A 22,429-nucleotide genomic window follows, 5' to 3' on the forward strand; every position below is an offset into this window, starting at 1 on the left:
TCACCAGATTACTTTTCATTACCTCAGTATCAAATGCAATGCAAACAATAGAAAATAAATATCAATAAGATGTTTTTACGTAAGTAAAGTTTTTATGTAAGACAACAGAACAATATGACCTTAGAAAAGAAAAAAACAAGATATTTAGTATGTAAAATGTGTCCTCTGTGTGGACACACACACAACTAAGGGCTAAGTGCCTTACTCAAGGGCACACTAGTGGTGGTGTTCCTGGTGGGATTTGAACTCACAACCTTCCGATCTTCAGCCCACCTCACTATCCATTAGACCACCACTACTACTCAATATGCATTTTTTAAAATCTTTTACTAACATTGTAATCTTGCTTTTCATTTTTAGAAATATAATAGTGATCTGATAACACCTTTAATTTAATGCAACTGTAAGAGAATTCGGTTCCCTTGTTTTTATATCCTGGTTTCATTACATCTAATCTGTTACTCTCCAAGCCTGTGTCCTTAGTACCAATGTAATCCTGCTAATAATCCCCAATTTTCGGAAATATAATTAATCTGATTACGTATTTTTTATATAACTGTAAGGGAATACAGTTACCTTTTTTTGTATCCTGTCCTCGGTGGAGTGGATTGGTCGTTACACTTTTTACTTTCATTCGATGTGTGTAAGTGTAATCTAAGAATGGAGTGACAAGACTCATTAAACGTATCAGCTTCCCCTCGAGGTTAACCTTTGACCTTATTAAACTGTGATCATTTCCTAGAAGTGCTTTCGATTTGGGATGTGTCAGCTGCTACTCGATAAACAGGACAGTAAGCCTCTCACACGTTCACTGTGAATAACTGAACAGCATGGAGAACAGAGTTTTTTCAAAACAAGGTTTATTAGAAAAACAACCACAATAAATAGTTCCTGAAGTGAGAAATCACATGTTTATTCACAGTAAAAACAAAAACAAGAGATAAAGTGTCTTCCTGTCATGGGATCCTTTCTGCACATAATGTTCTGGAGCTCACGATGCGCCTCTGCGAAGAGATCAACAGACAGAGATCAACACACTGAGATACACACACACACACACACACACTTGTTTAGATTCAAATGCCAATTCTTGTTGACAGCAGCAATCATGATTGTTGGATTACCAAAAGACAATGGCCTGGGGGACTGGGGCAGTTTACTAAACATCCTTATGTGTATACAGCGTGTAGTTATAAAGTCTTAGTCTCAAGGCGATGTGATCACACACACTCTCTCACGTACACAGAGGCCCTTTCTCATGTCCCAGTTTGAACTTCCTCGACTCCTCCCCTCACATCTCAGACGGCCATGAGAAGGAAGGGGAGTTGGGGAATGAAATTACGGGCCAAAAGACACACACACACACACACACACACACACACACACACACACACACACACACACACACACACACACACACACACACACACACACACACACACACACACACACACACACACACACACACACACACACACACACACACACACACACACACACACACACACACACACACACCACACACACACACACACACACACACACCACACACACACACACACACACACACACACACACACACACACACACACACACACACACACACACACACACACACACACACACACACACACACACACACACACACACACACACGTCCCAGTTTGAACCTCCTCGACCCCTCCCCTCACATCTCAGATGGCCATGAGAAGGAAGGGGAGTTGGGGAAGTAACTCGAGGAGTCGAGGCCACGGGTTGATATGAGAATTCCTTTCCTCCGAGTGGTCATTTAAAAAGTATGACGGGAGGCACAGCTGCAACAGCTTTCCATTGTTTTAATACCGCTTTATTTCCAACTTACTTTTAATTTAATTCACAACGTGGCTTTTTTAGCAATATCAGGCTACAGGAGCAGGCAGGCATCATGATGTGACTGATTCAACTTTGGAATATTTATACAAACTATTTCATTATCAAACAATTAATAAGAGCTGTCATATAAAGTAGCACTATCGTATCGAATTTCCCTCACCTCTCTCTAGGGATCGCTACCATGGGTAATTGAATTATGGGGCAAAAGTTGTATTTAGAATCATAAAAAGCAAGCAGGGAAAACTGTACACATATATACACACACACCCCCCCCCCCCCCCCCCCATCAACGCCCCAACATCAGACCCGAATCAGAAATTATAGCTAAAATATAGAATATATTATATAGTCTAACATTTTATTATGCAAGGCACCACACATATTTGTATAAAATACAAAATAGCACATTATGATGCGCTACACATATGGTGAAATAGAGAATATACACTCATATCTCCTCCCTTGAGCCTCCTCTATGAGCATTTAGAGAGTTGGGGTTTTACTTAAAGATGATGCACTGAGATAGATTTCACAAGCGGAGGAACGAGAAGTGGAAACATTTAGAATTTAGCTAATGACAGAAACACACACACACCTGTTTCTCCTCTGCAGACAGCCCCCCCTGCACTGCCACCAGCTGGTACTGTGTGTGCTTCAGGCTGCGGGGGGGCTTCCGGAGTTGTTTCAGGGCTGTGGGCAGGGTGTCTCTGCTCAGTAGCCTCCTGGTGTCTGATGCTGGGGAGGCGGGGTCCAGGAGCAGCAGGCTCAGGCTGCCGTTCCTCCTCTGCTCCAGACCCACGATGGAGCGGCTGTGGCCTGCAGGGGGAGACAGGTCACAGCTGTGAGGGACAGCCTCAGACCGGTGTCACAGATACCCCATTCACACCAACGGTGTTTCGGGGCCGGTTCGGTGCTGGTGCTTGAAAAGCACCGGGTTTTCCTGTTCACACCGCAGCGGAGCAGCCTCTAATACCCCTTTCACACCAACGGTGTTTCAGGGCCGGTTCGGTGCTGGTGCTTGAAAAGCACCGGGTTTTCCTGTTCACACCGCAGCGGAGCAGCGTCATAGCTCCGGAATCCGGTTCGTTTCGAGCACCAAAAAGTTGTCCGTCTAGAAGCAAGAACCGCATACGTCACGCTTACGTCGGAGGGGGGCGAGATTAACCTGAGCTAACACTTAAGGCGAGTACGGCAAAATACAAGTTGTAACAAGCAGTAGTGCTGAGCAAAGTGACTAGAACGCAACCACACACTTGTTAAAAAAAACACACTTTATAAAGTCAGGCAACACTAACCAGGCTTCGTGTGATTCTGTTTACTTTGACCATCCGTTCGCTGTTATTGATCATTGTGGAGAGCAGGCAGACGTTTTGTTTGTTATTATAGCAGCTATCGGATGGAATCAATACATGGGCTGCACAGGTTGTCATGTCCGACTATCACAAGTAGAATCATAATGAAAAATACGTCGGTAAAAAGTGCCTGTAGAAAACTGCTTAGCAAGTAGTCAGTTTAGCTTCGGTTGCTATGCTAACATCACCCATGTTATACCAGAGAAACTTTCATAACAGCGTTGTGATGCCAAACAGCGTCAATTCAGACTGACACCAAACAGCGTCAATTCAGACTGACACACATTCACTTAAGGGGAACTGGGGATATGTATCAGCTGCTTGTGTGACAGTCAGACAGTGAATACTTTAGAGCCGTGTGAGCTAACCCGGAGCTAACGGGAGAATACACTCCCGTTGAAGAGCAGCCGGCCAGCACTGCAGCGGTCGGTAAATGCCGCTGAAACACATTAATAAACAATGAACCACGGCACTCTGGAGAAAAGTATAAGGTTGGAGAAGTCGTTATTTAATTTAATCTGGCTTCGTATGATTAAAAGCAACGCAGTCCCCGGCCCGTTGTTGTGAGGTGAGCTCCGGCGTTGGGGAGAAACTCAGCGACGTAAACTGTGACGTCATGACGCAGCAGCGGCAGCACCAGTCGGGCTCTGAGCGGTGTGAAAAGAGCCGGCGCTAAACCGAAGAACCGGTTCTGAACCAGAAAAGCTCTAGCACGGAGCTTGAACCGGAGTTGCGTTGGTGTGAAAGGGGCATAAGCTCCGGAATCCGGTTCGTTTCGAGCACCAAAAAGTTGTCCGTCTAGAAGCAAGAACCGCATACGTCACGCTTACGTCGGAGGGGGGCGAGATTAACCTGAGCTAACAGTTAAGGCGAGTACGGCAAATAAAAGTTGTAACAAGCAGTAGTGCTGAGCAAAGTGACTAGAACGCAACCACACACTTGTAAAAAAAAAACACGCTTTATAAAGTCAGGCAACACTAACCAGGCTTCGTGTGATTCTGTTTATTTGTACCTTACTTTGACCATCCGTTCGCTGTTATTGGTCATTGTGGAGAGCAGGCAGACGTTTTGTTTGTTATTATAGCAGCTATCGGATGGAATTAATACATGGGCTGCACAGGTTGTCATGTCCGACTATCACAAGTAGAATCATAATGAAAAATACGTCGGTAAAATGTGCCTGTAGAAAACGGCTTAGCAAGTAGTCAGTTTAGCTTCGGTTGCTATGCTAACATCACCCATGTTATACCAGAGAAACTTTCATAACAGCGTTGTGATGCCAAACAGCGTCAATTCAGACTGACACCAAACAGCGTCAATTCAGACTGACACACATTCACTTAAGGGGAACTGGGGATATGTATCAGCTGCTTGTGTGACAGTCAGACAGTGAATACTTTAGAGCCGTGTGAGCTAACCCGGAGCTAACGGGAGAATACACTCGTGGAAGAGCAGCCGGCACTGCAGCGGTCGGTAAATGCCGCTGAAACACATTAATAAACAATGAACCACGGCACTCTGGAGAAAAGTATAAGGTTGGAGAAGTCGTTATTTAATTTAATCTGGCTTCGTATGATTAAAAGCAACGCAGTCCCCGGCCCGTTGTTGTGAGGTGAGCTCCGTTGGGGAGAAAATCAGCGACGTAAACTGTGACGTCATGACGCAGCAGCGGCAGCACCAGTCGGTCTCTGAGCGGTGTGAAAAGAGCCGGAGCTAAACCGAAGTACCGGTTCCGAACCTGAAAAGCTCTAGCACGGAGCTTGAACCGGAGTTGCGTTGGTGTGAAAGGGGTATCGAGGGGGGAGGGGCACAGTATTGTTTACATTTGGTATAAAGCCTCTTCTGGCTCTGCAGCTTAGGTGCTTGCAAAACGCATAGGATTAACGCAATCGCAAAAAAGCTTCCGTCCACACGCAATATACACCGGATAGTGTCTGTTCACACGAGACAGCTCTGTTTAGCTCCAACTGCTGGAAAAAGCTGCAGTACATATGCCAGCCTGTACGTGGCGCTGTAACTTCCTCCACAAAAGCAGCGAAGAAGAATGGTTGTCATGGTTGCCCTTCTGTTTATTCACCGTGGTGGGGGCCGAGGGAACCGGGCAGAGTTTTCCGCCGGTCAACGTGTGTTAAAGTTTAAATCTTCTGGACAAAATTATAAAAGTGCCGGTCAAAGGTCTTATTTGTTATTTATTGAGCTTTAAAACAAATGAATAACGACTCTATATAATAATAAAATACACGGAGCCTGGCCTCTCTTTTTCCTCTCTTCTGACAGCGTCAGTGTCTGTCTCATGCAGCAGCTGATCCAGTAATGAGTGACCCGACAGTAAAAATACACATATTTATAACTAGTTTAGGTAGTTTGAGAAGTAATTAAAATAGCTAAGGGTGATGATCTGACTTGAAGTGTGTGTTTTGCTCCTCCCGCTGCATCACAGCCGGAGGAGCTGCGTGTCTCCGTCCTGTCAGATTAGACTTCACTCGCGTTTATGTCCATATCGAGATAAAGATAAATAATCTGAATTCAGTGTGCAGTGTACTTTGACGCGGGGGTGAGCAGCAGAGGTGGGGAGAGGCGGGGCTATTGCGTCATCATTATCACAAAATGATCGTATAGAGGCGATTAGGGCCGTGCGATTATGGCAAAAATCATAATCACGATTATTTGGGTCAATAATTGATAATACGATTATTCATTGATTTTGAAAAAATCAATTTATTGAACATTAAAACAAATACAAATAATAATTTGAACAGTATCTTTTTAACTGAACGTATAATTCAACTGAAAAACCAATACAAAAATAAATAAAATGATACATTAAAATAAATAATATCAAAATAATAAATACCAATAAACAAGATCAACAAATATTTTGGAGCGCACTTCCACAAGCTACTAAACATATATAAATATGATAAATACAAATAAATGAGACCAAAATGAATGAGATCAAATATGTTGCAGTGCACTGTCACAACCTAGCAAAGCTAAATAATTGTTTTTTTCGATTATGTTGTTTTCGTAATTGTGGCAGGCCAAAATCGTAATTGCGATTAAAATACGATTAATTGCACAGCCCTAGAGGCGATCACACGGAGCCGTATGACCCCCCAGAGCGCTCCGTTCCCAGATCTATCCACCTTTGGACCCGTTATTGTTTGCGGGGTCCGTTTCTATCGTTTAGTTACGGCCTCGTGTGGCAAAAAGGGCTATACGCAAGAGAAATATGCGGATACAACCCGTTTTCGTTCCCGTGGGGCACCAGCCGGCATCAGGCAGCATCACACAGGTTTACCCCAAGGATGTTTGTGTGAAGCAAGTGATTCGGAAGAATTTTGAGCAGATTATTTCCTGAGAATTCAGCATCCAAAATATTTTATTTTAGGAACTTTTGATAAAATGTTCACTGTATTATATATATATGTTTAGTCAACCGTACAGTAGAGCGGTGCAGTGATGATGCATTTCTGTAGGTCGACCTGTTAGCATTGCAAGGGCTCCCTCCACAAAAGTTGATAACATGTTTATGATACTCAACACGTTACAGTACACCATTCTGTGATTTTTAAATCTTAACTGCTATTGCAGAAGTAAAAAGCTACTGCCATAAACAAACTACATCACGGTCACATGGGTGCACATCACCACGGTTAAGCTAAAGGCGGATAATGTTCGACATGGTGACGTTTGGAAGGGTCAAATGGTCGCAACCGCTGTTTTTAAAGACACATATAAGCTTCGGAAATTCACGAGTGGGGTATTAACAGACGTATTTTATGTTGTACAATAAACGTGAAAAACGTGCTTCTGACCACACGCACGTTAATATATACAGTGCATCCGGAAAGTATTCATACCCCTTCACTTTTTCCACATTTTGTTATGTTACAGCCATATTTCAAAATGGATTAAATGAATTTGTTTTCTCAACATTCGAGACACAATACCCCATAATGACAAAGTGGAAACAGTTTTAAAATAATTGTTGCTAATGAATAAAAAATAAAACACTCAAATATCACATACACATATGTATTCACACCCTTTACTCCAGGGGTTCCCAAAGTGGGGGTCGCGAGATGATTACAAAATGTAAATTTAAAAAAGAAAAATTATCAATTTTTTTGAGGACCACTTAACCAATAAAAAAACACTCACGGACCACCTAACTCCACAAATATCCAAAAACAATAGGCCTGCTCACCACTCCAACAGTACATAACAGCCTAATAACTACAGCTTAACCTTCTCTATATCGCCTCGTTCACACATTAAATCAACAATACAAATACAACTACAGATTATATAAGCATTTAGTTCAAATGAGATTTAAAATGCTCTCAGGTTTTACACCTCTTATGAAATGTAGACTACATTTATTACGGAGTTTATGTCCGAGCCAACAGACTCACAGATCGTTGGCTACTGAGAGAAATGCAAAATACACCGCATGTAGTACGACACAAACCTCCGCTGTGGATTTTCAAAACAAAATACAGTAAAACTTTGGTCGCAGGCCCAAGTTTAACTCTCTGAGGTCTAAGCCCTTTTTTCACATGTTAGGCTCGTCTGGGCTTTTTTTGTAAAAATGCTATTAAAACATGATCCTTGGTGACCATCGGGCTGGCCTGCATGGTCTGCCTACACAACAACAATAAAAAAATGTTTATGCAGCCCCAACAACAGCCTCTGATCATCAACAGACTTCATGCAATGCTTCATTGGATGCATATATTAGATAATAATCTCTCTCTCACTCCTAAAACATCTAAATCTACTTCCAGCATGGATAAATGTTCATAAAATACATCCATTGTTTGTTTTATACGCTTCTCGAAATCCTAAAAAACACATCGTTTTTCTAAAACAGATTACAAATCGCCAGAAAATGGTACAAACAAGTGGCAACATGTGTGACGAAGGTGTTGTGCTGGGCTATATCATGCAATCGAAAGTGAAACTTAAGCTCGCTCCATTGCGGAGATATCCCCTCTGGCTGGGTCACTCGAGGACATTCACAGACTTGTCCTGAAACCACTCCTTTGTTATCGTGGCTGTGTGCTTAGGGTCGTTGTCCTGTTGAAAGGTGAACCTTCTCCCCAGTCTGAGGTCCAGAGCACTCTGGAGCAGGTTTTCATCAAGGATCTCTCTGTACATTGCTGCCTTCATCTTTCCCTTGATCCTGACTAGTCTCCCAGTTCCTGCTGCTGAAAAACCTCCCCACAGCATGAAGCTGCCACCACCATGCTTCACTGTAGGGATGGTGTTGGCCAGGTGATGAGCGGTGCCTGGGTTCCTCCAGACATGATGCTTGGCATTCAGGCCAAAGAGATCCATTTTGGTTTCATCAAACCAGACCATTTGGTTTCTCATGGTCTGAGAGTACTCTAGGTGCTCCATGGGGGCTTTCATGTGCCTTTGGCTTCCTTCTGGCCACTCTACCATAAAGGCCTGATTGGTGGAGTGCTGCACAGATGGTTGTCCTTCTAGAAGGTTCTCCCATCTCCACAGAGGAACACTGGAGCTCTGTCAGAGTGATCATCAGGTTATTGGTCACCTCTCTAACTAAGGCCCTTCTCCCCCATTGTTTGGTTTGGGCAGCAAGCTTTAGGAAGAGCCCTGGTGGTTTCAAACATCTTCCATTTGCAAATAATAATAATTCTGTGCTCGTTGGGACGTTCAATGCTGCAGACATTTTTCTGTACCCTTCCCCAGATCTGTGCCTTGATACAATCCTGTCTCTGAGGTCTACAGACAATTCCTTGGACCTCATGACTTTGTTTGTGATCTGATATGCACTGTCAACTGTGGGACCTCATATAGACAGGTGTGTTCCTTTCCAAGTCATGTCCAATCAATTGAATTTACCACAGGTGGACTCCAGTCAAGTAATAGAAACATCTCAAGGATGATCAGTGGAAACGGGATGCACTTGAGATCAATGTTCAGTGTCAAAGCAAAGGGTGTGAATACTTATGCACATGTGATATTTCATTTTATTATTTTTAACACATTTGCGAAAAAATTTTTAAAAACGTTTTTTATTTGTCATTATGGGGTATTGTGTGGAATGTTGAGAAAAAATAAATAATTTAATCCATTTTGAAATAAGGCTGTAACATAACAAAATGTGAAAAAAGTGAAGGGGTATGAATACTTTCCGGATGCACTGTATAATATAACTAATATCAACTCATTCCTGCACCACTCTATATTGTCGTAATATTGAAATTAGTATTTGATCAGAAATATTGTGATTTGATTTTCTCCACATCGCCAAACCTTATTTATTAGGCTTCTGTTTGACACATTCAGTGATCTCTTTCCCTGAATAGGGAATATGGTGGTGATGGCAGGTGTTTCTGTGTACCTTGGTGCTGCAGGTAGAGCGGGGGCATGGAGGTTTGGATGAGTCGGGGGGGCAGTCTGCCGCTCCTGCTGGACTGGAAATACTGCTTCACCCAGTCAAACAGCCGGGGGTGGCTGTTATCAGGGCCTGTGGGCCGGTGGAAGTCGATGATGCGAGCACTGAAAACACAAACAGTACAAAGTCTTACTGAGTGTGACATTTAGTTTGACTGACCAGCTTAAAAAAGGCTTTGTGTCTGCTTTTCTTGAATTTCACCAATATTCCAGTCACTTGTACCCCTACATACCCCATGCATCCCTTCAAGTACCCCAAGGGGTCCCCGTACCCCCGGTTAGGAACCACTGCTATAATGCATGTTTTTGTGCATACCAATATACCAATGCATGTGTGTATGTGTATTGTGTACTGTACAGTGCGTGATTCATCTTGAAAGGTTCTATTCTTGGTCCTTTTCTTACAATGTAATGTCTCTTACTGTGTCTATGTATGCATCATACGCACCAATGAAAATTCCTTGTATGTGTTAACCTACATGGTAATAAACCTGATTCTGATTGGTACATAGGTGACAGGTGTGGCTACATCATTGTTAGGCTTAAAAGCTAAAAGCATTGAAACAAATAGAGCTGCACTCCAAATAGGGTTTGTTTCCCTAATTTTGACTCATAATTCTGTGTGACTGGCGGAGCCACACACAGTCTAGTATTCAACATACTTATTAGTGCGAATGCTGTTTTGCTGAGATAAGTCCGGCCGTGCGTCACGACTCTTTAAACATCACTGTTGCCGGAAATGCATCCGCGGAGGAGCCGTGGAGGAACCATCAGTGTCTCCTCGATTATAGCTCCTCCAGGAGTTACAGTATTTTACTTAGAAACAATAATGCAGCACAATATTGTCAATACATTCTCTGACAGGCTGTCTCTCGTTCACTGGCAGGGCGTTGCCGTGGAAATGCTTTGATCTTTGAACACACCTGTCGGTCGTTAACTAAATCCAGTGGTAATCTAAAGATGTTCAGAAACGGTGCAGGAATGTGTTACAAGAATCCAAACATGTAATAGATAAACAGTTCAAATAGTCATCTAAAGGTGAGCTAAAATGAATGGATATTCTTTACCTTTACAATGAAACTAATACTATTAATACTTACTCAGCGGTGGTAATGTTAGCATCGGGACACGCACCCAAGTTTCAGTCACACAGTCAACATTTCTCGGAATTGTCTAGTGTTAAGGCCCTGACACACCAAGCAGTCACCAGAGAACTCGCCGACGCCGACTGTTGCGTCGCCGTGTTCTCCTGCGTCTTGGCCGTGTGTCGCACTGGAACACACCGCAAAGACTTCAGCCGAGCACGTACGAACTGCGCATGCGTGAGTGGCAATAACTCTCCTTACCAGCAGACGGCGGTAGTGTGTATTCGTCATTCAAAAGAGGCAACAACCGGAAGACAGAGAAGAAGAACAGACTGCGTGATCTAAACAAACAACAAATAGCGTGTGCGTTCCATTTTCACTCTTGTCCATGGAAAACATGTTTCGTTTCGTGAAAACGGCCGATTTCGGCCTGGTGTGTCAGGGCCTTTACATGTTGCAGCCTGATGTTTTGTGATGTTACACCCTGATTAGACAGCGTGGGGCTCACCTGACTCCTAGAGAGGTGAGGAGGGCGTAGATCTCCGTGGCTCCGATCCAGGCTCGTGTTCCCTGCAGCCGCTGGTTGAAGTGGGACGCGCCGTGCGGATCCAGCCCTTCTTTCCAAGCCTCCTCGATCATACTCTGCACTCGAGGGATACTAGGCACCGCCTTCTCTGGAGGAGAAGGAGAGCGTCAAGTACAAAGTACTAACTGACATGTACAGGCAGCAAACAACCCTGATGAAAGTGTTTTAAAAGGTCCCCTATTATATGGTGTTTCATCAATATATTATAGGTCTCAGATATATACAAACATGTCTCTGAAGTGTTTGGCTCCAAATACCAAACAGATCATTGCAGCATCCCATAATCCCCTCTGTTTCAAAAGTGCTCATTCTCTGTGTGTTACTTTAGATGAAATAAGGAGCCACTCCCCACGCCCCTCTCAGAGATATTTGGTTAAAAATAACACAATTATTACAATAATTAGAGGAATAGCAGGAATGCTTCTTTCACAACTTCGCCGTCTTTGAAATACTTCATGTGTTTCGCAAGAACGTGACTGACACGATAAGATGCTATGGTAGCAGCCTTGCTCTTGTTGTTGGGCCTGGTGAAAATGGACTGCTGTGCATTTAGCTGTCCTTTCAGGTCCCTCACCTTTTGGGAGCGTAGGGCAGAATTAGGAGGGAATCCCGTCTCGTAGCGTTTGTGCACTGTTTTGAAATGCCGCTCCTAAATTACCCTTCTTCGATAAAGCCACGCTCGCATTGCAGATGAGACAGATGGACTTTGAATTGGAATAGATACAAAATTAATCATCCTCCCACTCGGAGTGAAAATTATATATTTTGGGCTTTTTTTGCTTCTGCCATAATTGCGGTCTTGTGTGTGTGCGGACTGTCACTCCTGTTGACACGGACAACGTCAGCGAAATAGTGCCCACTGCCCACCAGCCACGCCCCGACACATGGGGTCACGCCGGCCAATCACAAAGCTTTGATGCGTTCAAGTGCATTATTCTGGCACAGGAAGATTATGTTATAGGACATTAACGATAAAACAGAATATTGTTTTTAGACACATCTCGCGATCGACTGGGAATCTCCCCGCGATCGACCGGTCGATCGCGATCGACTGGTTGGGCACCCCTGCAGGGAACATTCACAACATCATGACTTGCAAAACAAAGAAGTTCTGATGTCTGGTCAGATATTGAGCAGAGTGAGTGTGCACCTTGCAGGAGGGGAGCATATGCATCGATGGTGTGCAGAGAGGAGAGGAGCATCTGGATGTTCCTGTAGCCGCAGCCCCAGCCCGTGTCCCCCGCTGAGGAGCAGAAGTGGTCCGTGTCAGCACTCAGCCACACATGGACACAGTCTCTGGCTTCAGTCTGGTAATATTCAGATAACGCTCTGAGCACACCTAGGCAGACCGAGAAGAAGAAGAAGAAGAAAGTTGAGATCATACTCTGACCAAGCGTAGCATTAATACAGCTGAAAATACACAAAATGAGTAAAAAAGAAGCCCTGATTCTCACTTGATACAGCTGAAAACAGATAAACCAGTGTTTTTCATGTTTTTTCAATGTTAATTGTTGATATAACTAATCAAAAAGACACAGTTCAATGCAAATACAATGCTGTTTTAGTGTTTTTGCGTGAAAGCAACACATTTGTATCATGAATTAAGTAAATAAGACACTGTTGTTGCAGAACAGTTTTGTACCTCTTTAGAAAAGGCTTTTCCCTAAACACAATTTTCGCAAATCTTAAGAATAATTTCAGACTAACTGGACTGGAAACCCTACTTCCATTCACAGCCAGGAAAACTATTTAACTGAAGAGCTGACGAGATTAAGGCTTTTCTGTCTGCAAGAAATCTTTAGACAAATTCAAGGAATGGCAAGAGAAGCAGTGGTTTATATCCAAATGAAGAGCCGACAGGTCTCCCTCACGTCCATGCAACACCCTCACCTTAACCCTAAATAAGTATTTCCAATAAGGGAGAATGCTACTTACAGAGACATTATCTTGAGTTTATATAAAACCAACAGACAGAGTCAAACATGCACACACATACTGTCGAGACGAAAGTCAATATTGAAAGAAAAATAATAATATCTGAGAAAAACGGACGGATAAATAATTATTTGGTAACACTTTATATTAAGGTACACAAATTAACCATCAACTAGTTGTTAATTAACATGCATATTAGCAGTATATTGGCTCTTTATTAGTCATTATAAAACACTTATTAATGCCTTATTCTACATGACCATATTCTACAAGTAATAGGCCATTAGTTGAGAGTTTTTCCTCAATAACGCTCTAATTAGTGCTTATTTATTGCAAGTAAGGACGTTCTTGTTCATGAGTTTTGGTCTTAATATGCTCTGCTCAATATGGGCCTAATAAGGCAGTATTACCACAAGAATAGGGTTTTCTGGGTTGCTTGGTTTCAAGTAGAGAAAGAGTTGTCCAAGCGTCCTCTGTTGCCCTCCAGCCTCTCAAGTTTGGGCAAAACACTGAATACAGGCGAAAACCCGGAAGAACTTGATACATACCCTGAGTTCTGGTCCTGCCATCATCCAGCCCTGAGGCCAGAGACTCCATCATCTCAGCTCTCTTGCAGTGGAACTCTGCGGGGGCCAGAAGCCCCCTGGCCACAGCCTTCTCCATGCTCCTCTCCATCTGTCGGCTGTAGCCCCCTCCTCCGTCCAGACCAAACTGCTTCTGCACCACAAGCACCAGAACACAAGCGTCAGATATACACACAACACAAGGACATCAAGAGAGGGAAAATATGAAGCTGGCTGTGGAAGCAGAGCTATTGATCATCCAATGACTAGCAGGAGGTGCTTTCATTATGAAAGGTATACCTCAGCTCCAGTAAGTTCTTACTAAATTGTTAGTGTGTGTGTTTGAAAGTAAATGGTCAACGATGCCATATAGAGTGGGTCAGGAATGAGTCCTAAAACCCGGAAATGAGTTAGCATTTTACAACCTTCGGATCAACCTTTGCTAGTTGGCATTTTTTAAAACATATTTTAGCCTGAAATAAGGTCTGTGATTAGCACAAACATAAGAGATTTTCACTTTTTGATCTACTGCATAAAATAAAGTCAGTACCTCACTGGTGAATATCCGAAGCTTCTATGTGTCATAAAGACAAATGTGTTAAGTATCATAAACATGTGTTGGCTCAGCTTATTTTTTACATTATACCGAAATCCAATGGAAAAATCCAATTGCCTTTGTCAAGGGAGCCCTTGTGATGCTAACGTACAGGTCAGCCTACAGAACTAGCTCATTACTGCACCACTCCTTGGGTTGTTCAAAAGTATTACAATTATAAACTTCACATCGAGTGTTTGACAAGGCAGTAAACCACAGCCGTAAAATAAAACGTAAACCTCAGAGTGGAAAGTGAAAGCTCCGACATAACTGTGTTATGGACAGGGGCTGAAACTCTTGTGTGCATTACCTTCTAGTATCAATGGGGTGAGGTATGCTGCCTGGAGTTTTCATCTCAACTTGGTATATCATTTCTTAGAAATCCTAAATCCTTATCCTAACATACATAGAGAACCAACTCCGATTAAAACAAGTATTTGTTTTTGTTCTCATTAAATCTGAATCGCACCACACTCACATGGAAGGATTTAGCTGAAATGACTATCACATGCTGTCAAAATAAAATGTATTGACTCTGAATCAAAAGCTGGGAGCAATTTGGAATTTAAGATATAGATGACGTAATGTGCTGTGGGTCGAGTGTTTTGTGCTTCCCGTCCAACAACAACTAATTATTATTCCTCCAGCTCATCGAGGTGCTTAAAGTGTACTTATGGCTTTTAAACAAAAATTATTCTAGCATCCAAAGACAGATGGTATTTCGACTCCAAAAGACTTCTCACCAACAGTAACAAAGTATTCTCCCCGTTTGGATCATTTGACCACTGTATTCTTGTCCTCCTGTGCACATTGAAGTGCTGGAGTTTCAACTTGTGAAAATATATATTAAAACATTCTTAAATTGGAATTAGAGATGTCTGTGGGTGTTTATACAATTCTAAAGATAAACTGACACACAAACACTGAGCAGGGATCATTAGTCCATCTATAGTTTAAAGAAGAAATATCCTGCTCATTTGTATGTAGTGTCTCTACTATGACATGTCTCTATGCTTTAATGTTCAAAAAGCTCTTTATTTACACCCAATATAAATGTTGACTATCAAATTGATGCTGGAAGTTTCTAATGTACATTTGAAAGTCAGAAATGTACTAAATGCACAAATGCAGCAGTGATTTGCTGAAGCACAGTATCCAGACCTGCAGCTTCTTGAAGTCCTCTCTCTCCTGCCGGGCCTCGTCCTCCCGCTGCAGCTCCCGGGCCAGCCTCAGGTCCGAGCCAGGGCTGTGAGCAGCGGCTGAGAGAAGAAGAAGAAGAAGAGGAGTGGGCATCACATCAGACAGGACCGAGGAAGACAATGACTTTTAAAGTGCAATAGAGAGAAGTGTGGGACTGGTGTAGCAGGGAGAGATGAACGCCCACCTGCTGAGTTCACAGCAGCGCCATGCTCTAAATGTAGCTCCACATGTTCCTGCAGTGAGGAGCTGTCCATGCAGACCACAGAGCACAGAGGGCACTCAAATCTCTTCTCTCCTGCCAAAACAATGGCACACCATGTAAGCCCAGATATCAAAAACTTTATTTATACAACCGAGACATCCATTATAAAATTAAAGAAGCCCAATTTTGCTTTTCTCTTCTCCTCTTTCCCTTTCCTGTAGTGTTTCTCTCAGTGAATTGTAAACAACTACGTGGGTTAAATGATTAGCAAATTAAATGTGCATTGTAACTTGGCTGTCCATGAGAGTCATGCACAGGCTTGGGGAGTAACAGATTACATGTAACGGAATTAGGTAATAAGGATACATAAAAAGGTAACTGTAAACCCTTAGTTCCATAAAAAAAAGACAATCAGATTACTGTTACATTTTTTTTTTAAATGTTGATTACTAGCAGGATTACAATGTTACTCAAAACCTAAAAAGATCATATAGTGTTTGTTGTAAAGGATCAGATGTTATCTCTTCTCTGTAAACTGTACTGTAGGCTAATATTTTTTTTTTACAGGTAACTAGTAATTGTAATGGCATACATTTTGTAAGTAACGATCCCAACTCTGCCCTTACTCCAACTCAGCCTTCGTCATGATCTCAGCTACACACCAGCAAAGTTTTGTGACGCCAAATCTTGGAAATTGCTTAACATTTTGTGACTGGATCTAATAAGGTTTTAGTGGTAGGCAAAAAAACTCTCCACAGTCACACACACTCACAAGGAGAAATCTAAACCAGCGTCACTGTTGCAGCTGGTAGAAATACTGTGCCATGTGAGCTGAAAACAGTCAGAGGGGAGGACACACACCTGAGAGACGGAGGGCTGATGGTGACGTCATGGCTGGTGAACACGCCTCCTGTGCTGACCCTGCACAAACAAGCAGTCATGAGTAAAAGATACATCATGTACAATCATAGGATGTCTTCGAACTGAAGGTATTTAATGAATATTAACTGTTTATCGTCCGTCACATTGTTTAGTTATACAACAGCAAATGCAATTTTTTTGGATTACAGCTCTTACTTAATTACGTTTAGCTTTACTATTATTACTACCAAATGTCCTGTTGTTCTGATTCTGGCTGGAGAGAGTTAATCCACAGCGGTTACATATCCTTCAAAACGAGCCACAGCGAGTGTGTCACAGGTGCACTTCGAGACATAGCACTACACCCCTGACAGCGCTCCGTGGTTATGTAGGCTTGAATTTCGAAATAAGGATTTTGATAAAATATAAATCTACATGCTTGCTAATGTCTTCCTTAATCAATTGTTTTTAAGCTCAATAATAAATTCAGCTAATATTTGACGTATTTCCCATTTGTCCGGTAAATTGAATTTTACATTTCTTTCTGAATGTAAAACTGGTCTCTTCCCAGTGAGCTCTCAAGAGTTTCAGAGTGATCTATATGGCAGCACAGAGCCTGAATCACACTAAGTCTGGTTAGTGTTGCCTGACTTTATAAAGTGTGTTTTTTTAAATAAAAATGAACTGTTCAGGTTAATCTCGCCCCCCTCCGACGTAAGCGTGACGTATTGGTTCTTGGCCGAGTGGGGCCGGCCCTGGAACCGGTTTGGTGGAAAAGGGCACTAGTCTAAAGTTACCTCCAGCTGAGTGCTGCTCCTGCAGGTGGAGCTCTACATGCTCCTGCAGCATCTCACAGCTGTTGCACACCTGAGGACACATGGGGCACGAGAACAGCTCCTCTGAAACAAAGACAGGACAATTCAAGTTGATTTGTGACTTTAAAGTTTAGCAAATAAAGTTTCGAAAAGTTGAATCACCCTCTCTCTTTGAAGACAGCCGCTTCTGTTTGGCTTTGCTGTGCTCAGATTTAAATCCCTTATTGTCCTTATTAGAGAGCGCCACAGCCTTTTGCCTTCTTCTAGGGCTCTGAATTGTTGCGGTCTCCCCAGTTGATGAAGCCCGACTCTTGGATGTAATGTCTTGTTTATGGCAGTCTATAGTGTCACTACAGTGTGTTGCCTCAGCATCTGTATCACAGCTGTCCTGAGCCCAGCAGGAGGGAGGGGTTTTGTGGCTCTGAGTGTTAGCTGCAGCAGAGCGGCCTGCAGGGGGTGTGATGTGAGGGGGGTCCTGCGCTCCGAGCTGCGTCTCTGGATGTGCAGAGCTGATGTGGAACCTCAGCTCGTCGTAGGACACTCCTGACAGGGAGCAGAGCGGGCAGCGAGAGGCATTCTCCATGTGGCTGAGAAGGAGATGTGTCTTCATGTCCTCCTCTAACATCATCTCTTCCCCACAGAAGGCACAGGTCAGCATGGCTGCGGACTACACACGAACACACATTACTTTTATTTTCATTTGGAATGGCTTGTAATTACACCTCTACATAATTGTTTCAGAAGTATAGAAAAGTGCCAAGAACTGAAAACAAATACTTTTTGAGCCTTATCTGAATTAAAATGTCATAAACCTCCTTAAAATATTATGAATGTTTTGAGTGTGTATATTATTAAGTCAAAGCTGCTGTACTGCTGTTTACTTTAGGAGAGCATGAAGCACTGTGAACTTGTGGAACCATATAGAAAAAGGAGAAGTTGGTCAGGATTCCTGTCATTGTAAGGAGTGAATATTATCGGTTGGTCTTTGAAGCTGCTGCTGGTCAGGGGAAAACCAGAGTCTGAAACTTGTCAGAGGAGACATGTCTGCAGTCCTCCAGCACTATATTAGTATCTGCTATACAAAGCCATTAAAACTAGCTGCACCTTTACCAGCTTTGATAACACTTTAATGCATCGATAATTATAATCAAAACATATAATTATTATTATTATAAGATTTTTATTCTGAAATGGACCAATCTGCACAATGACTACTTTGACTTTGGGTACTTTAAGTATATTTTGACGCTAATAGTTTTGTACTTTTACTTGAGTGACAACAGAGTATCTATTCCTACACTCAATATACACAATTATAAGATCTGAGTACTTCTCCCATCTCTGGAGGAACATTATCAGAGCTTTTAAACACATATGGACGCTTTGTGATAACGGTGTCACAGCTATTTATAGCCTATACACAGACGCTGGGTCTCATGTAAGTTGATGTTGATTGATTGATTGATTGAAAAGTTTATTAACAGCTTGTATATTGGGTACAGTACAGTACAGCTCAAAACATACAATTGTTAAGGGGATGCAGACCAGAGAAAGACTTTCGTCTTGTTTACATCAGGGTCCCCCATTTCCAATTCATCATAAACATGTGACAGTGTCACACGGTGAATACTGACATTTCAACGCCTTAACTTGTAGTGCTTTTCGCTAAACTGAACATCTACTCACGGTCGCTGCAGTGAGCTCAATATTCAGAGTTAGAAATAGCTCTCCTCTCTTCTGTTTCAAAAGCAGCTCAAGGCGCCATCTTTTAACGTCCTTCTTTGAAGTGTATTGGCGGTTGGCAACCAACGATAGGAGCATTACTGCCACCGTGTGGACTGGGGTGTGGAGTGGTACATTGCCCGGGAAGAAAACAATTAAAAACAATACTAAATTCTCTTTATACTTGTAGTTGCTCACTTGCACTTAAACACATGTTTTACCGACTGAATGCTTGCTCTGATGATCTCCCTAGCGAATTTCTCAAAGTCAAGCTGAGTTTTTCATCAGTTTAACCTTAACCTTCTTCTCTTGTCATCAGTTGCAATATTAAAACACGTTTGACAGTTTCTGGTTTAATGCAGTGTGTAGGCCTACATAGTCCAGTGCCTATTCTGTGGAGTGTTTGATTTAGTCCTGATTGTCCTATTCTTAAATGTTTAATGCCCTTCTCTTTCCTTGGGCTCCTGTAAACATGTCTTCCTGTGTCAGTGATGTCCCAGTATTCTTGCCAAGTTGCGTATATATAATCTTTTATAATAGGCCTAGTTTTAACCATCGCTTTACTTAAAGTGGACCTATCATGCTATATTTGAATAATATAGTGTAGGACCATACCTATATAAGGCACATTTATACTTTTTTCTTTTCAAAATACCAAACAGATCATGCATTTTAGCCATGCCTCATTTCGCTCAATTTGCACTTTTTTTTAGCTCTGCTCTGCAAGGGCAGATTCAGTGAGAACAGCACCATCTACTGGCCTGGCATATGTACTACAGCGTCTCCAGCGCTTTCGAACGGCAATGGCCGTGGCTGTCTCCTCCTGATTGGTGGAGTTGGCCCAATAGCCGTAGCGCCACTGTCCTGACGTCAGGACAGTGTTCAAATCTGGATCAGTTTTTATCAGATCCATTGCAGCCCCTTTTTTAGAGATTTGGGTATGGAGGAAAATAGAGAGGGTTGTGTTTTCTGACACTTGGTGAGTTCCCTGGAACACCGGGGACACATATTCATGATGATGCAATACAAGTGGTTAGTGCAAGATGTATGGGCTTAGATTTGTCTCATAAATATTTGTGTGAACATAACAATATTTTGTGTGTAAATATGTGATTTGTAAATGTAAAACACCATCCACAAATGCATTTAAAAGATTTGCAAACTCACAAATAAATTTGCAAATGTAAAACGGATCTGCAAATAGGCTACGCTAAATATTTTCACAAATAAAAAAAAGTTCTGTGAATATCTCTTTAACATTGACAACTTTCGATCAGGCATTTGTAAATCCATTTTGTATTTTTCAACCAAAAATGCGCTTGTGGATCTCAAATCTCTGCTTGTGGATCTCAAATCTCTGCTTGTGGATCGTCTTTTTTCACACATGGAGTTTTGAGACAAACTTCCCGCCGGTCTCGGCTAAAATCTGCTAGTGTCACTCGGTTATTTTAGGAAACCACGTGATGGCCTGCTGATGACGACATTTCCGCATGGTTTCAAAGTAAGACCATGATGATTTGTTTAATGCACTGTTTTTGTATTATAATGAACAGCGGAACGTTAGATGCATTCTTTATCACCATCATCATCATGTTATAGTGATACAGTTAGTTTGTGTTAGTTTATTTGTTCAATACAGCATCGAGCACATCCGTATGCATTGATGTTGAAGTAGGCTACTTAGGCTACGCCACTTTCGGGTCCCGGGGAGCTACAGAGATAACTCTTTCTTTCTTCATTGTTTTTTGTGTATTCATTCAAGCGGGTCAAAGTTACAAAGAACTTCACATTTTATTAATCGGCCTAGTTTTACCTTACCAGTGCAGTGGTAACTATCTGTCTATCTATCTATCTGTCTATCTGTCTGAAAAAAGTATAAACATAATAACATTAAATACAAATAAAAGCAATAGACAGGAATAAATGCATATACAGTAGAAAGGACACGATGAATATTATAGCATTTAATGTAGCCTTACCCGCACTCTCTTTTTTTAGAGATGTGGGTATGGAGGAAAAGAGAGAGGGTTTTGTTTTCTGACACTTTGTGAGTTCCCTGACCCACCGGGGACACATATTCATGTATAAAAGACATACAAAAGTGCATTTTGCATGATAGGTCCCCTTTAAATATCCAAGTTTGTCCTTGCCTTGAAAGTAGCATTACCTGCTACATCTAGCAAATATTCCTGAGGTTAAAGCTAACATTAGCATTGATTTGCAACCCTGTTACTTTAAAGAGTAACAGGGTTGCATTACAATAACATTAATTAACTTTGTATGTATTGCCACTGGATAGCCTAAGCATGTTTAGGTTGAGTTAGGGTTAGGCGTTAACCCTAACTACTAACCATTTAGTAGTTGGAATTATTAACTCAAAATTAACTTAAATGTGTTTAAATCATGGTTAGATCAAGAGGTTAATAGACATTTTTTTTATTGATTTCGACAGAGTTCTAGCACACCATTGAGTGCTGCTGAAAAGCAAAGGTGCTATCGTGCCAGGCGTGATGCTAATGATCAGCAGAGACAGGAATACTTAGGAAAAGAGAGAGAGAAGTGGAGGAAAGATGTAGAGACAGGAAAGAAGAAAAGGCAAAAAGACAGAAGTGAGAGAGAGCAGCGTGCCCAGCGAAATAAATGGAGAGAGCAGAGGAGTAATGCCATGGAAAAGGTACTTTCCATGGCATAATAATAAATAAACCCCCCCCCCAGTCAGCCCTGATCCTCCAGTTGACCCTCAACCTGGGACCTTAAAGTCAGGACATTTATAAGTTGAGGTTATTGAGGAATGCAAGTTTAACTGTGAAAAGGTCCATGCAGGTGAAATGGTCAAGTGACAATACACTTATGTTTATGTTTTATGTTTCTTTTAGGCAACGTGATCTTGGAAGAAGGAATAGGAAGGCTACCAAAGCAAAAATAAACAGAGAATTTCAGAAACTACAGGACAAGTTGAAAAAAGCCGAACAGAAGACAGAAAAATACAAGAAACGCCTCCAAAGACTGAAAATGATATATATATATTAGGGCTGTCAAGTTAACGCGTTAATAACGCGTTAACGCAAAAAAAAAATTAACGCCACTAATTATTTTAACGCGATTAACGCATGTGTATTTTTTGTCCTCGGCCGCCGTAGTTTCAGAGCGCATCGAGTTTAAAATACCATCTACAAGCTGATGCTGACAGCCCCCGCTCCTGCTGCCCGCTT

General features: G+C 42.1%; 1 protein-coding gene across 1 annotated transcript; it reads right to left on the bottom strand.

Annotated features, from left to right (window-relative positions):
- Positions 1 to 849: 849 nt before the first annotated feature.
- On the bottom strand, positions 850 to 19,295 carry zufsp (zinc finger containing ubiquitin peptidase 1). Its single transcript, XM_034115666.1, has 12 exons — positions 19,182 to 19,295; positions 17,658 to 18,162; positions 17,478 to 17,579; positions 16,681 to 16,740; positions 15,802 to 15,912; positions 15,579 to 15,676; positions 13,808 to 13,976; positions 12,475 to 12,663; positions 11,247 to 11,412; positions 9,601 to 9,758; positions 2,468 to 2,688; positions 850 to 1,004 (listed from the first exon to the last, which is right to left on the bottom strand). Exons 2-12 carry the CDS (start codon positions 18,151 to 18,153, stop codon positions 957 to 959), a joined length of 1,818 nt encoding a protein of 605 aa, XP_033971557.1. The 5' UTR covers positions 18,154 to 18,162; positions 19,182 to 19,295; the 3' UTR covers positions 850 to 956.
- Positions 19,296 to 22,429: the final 3,134 nt, after the last annotated feature.

The sequence above is a fragment of the Trematomus bernacchii genome, unplaced genomic scaffold (assembly GCF_902827165.1).
Source record: "Trematomus bernacchii unplaced genomic scaffold, fTreBer1.1, whole genome shotgun sequence".
NCBI classification, from domain to species: domain Eukaryota; kingdom Metazoa; phylum Chordata; class Actinopteri; order Perciformes; family Nototheniidae; genus Trematomus; species Trematomus bernacchii.

Coding starts and splice junctions, on each gene's coding strand:
- zufsp (XM_034115666.1), bottom strand. CDS start 18,153: ATGCTGACCTGTGCCTTCTGTGGGGAAGAGATGATGTTAGAGGAGGAC. Junction 15,913..16,680: donor ATCAGCCCTCCGTCTCTCAG/GTGTGTGTCCTC, acceptor TTGTTTTGGCAG/GAGAGAAGAGATTTGAGTGC. Junction 9,759..11,246: donor CTCACCTCTCTAGGAGTCAG/GTGAGCCCCACG, acceptor TTGTGTTTTCAG/TGCTCGCATCATCGACTTCC.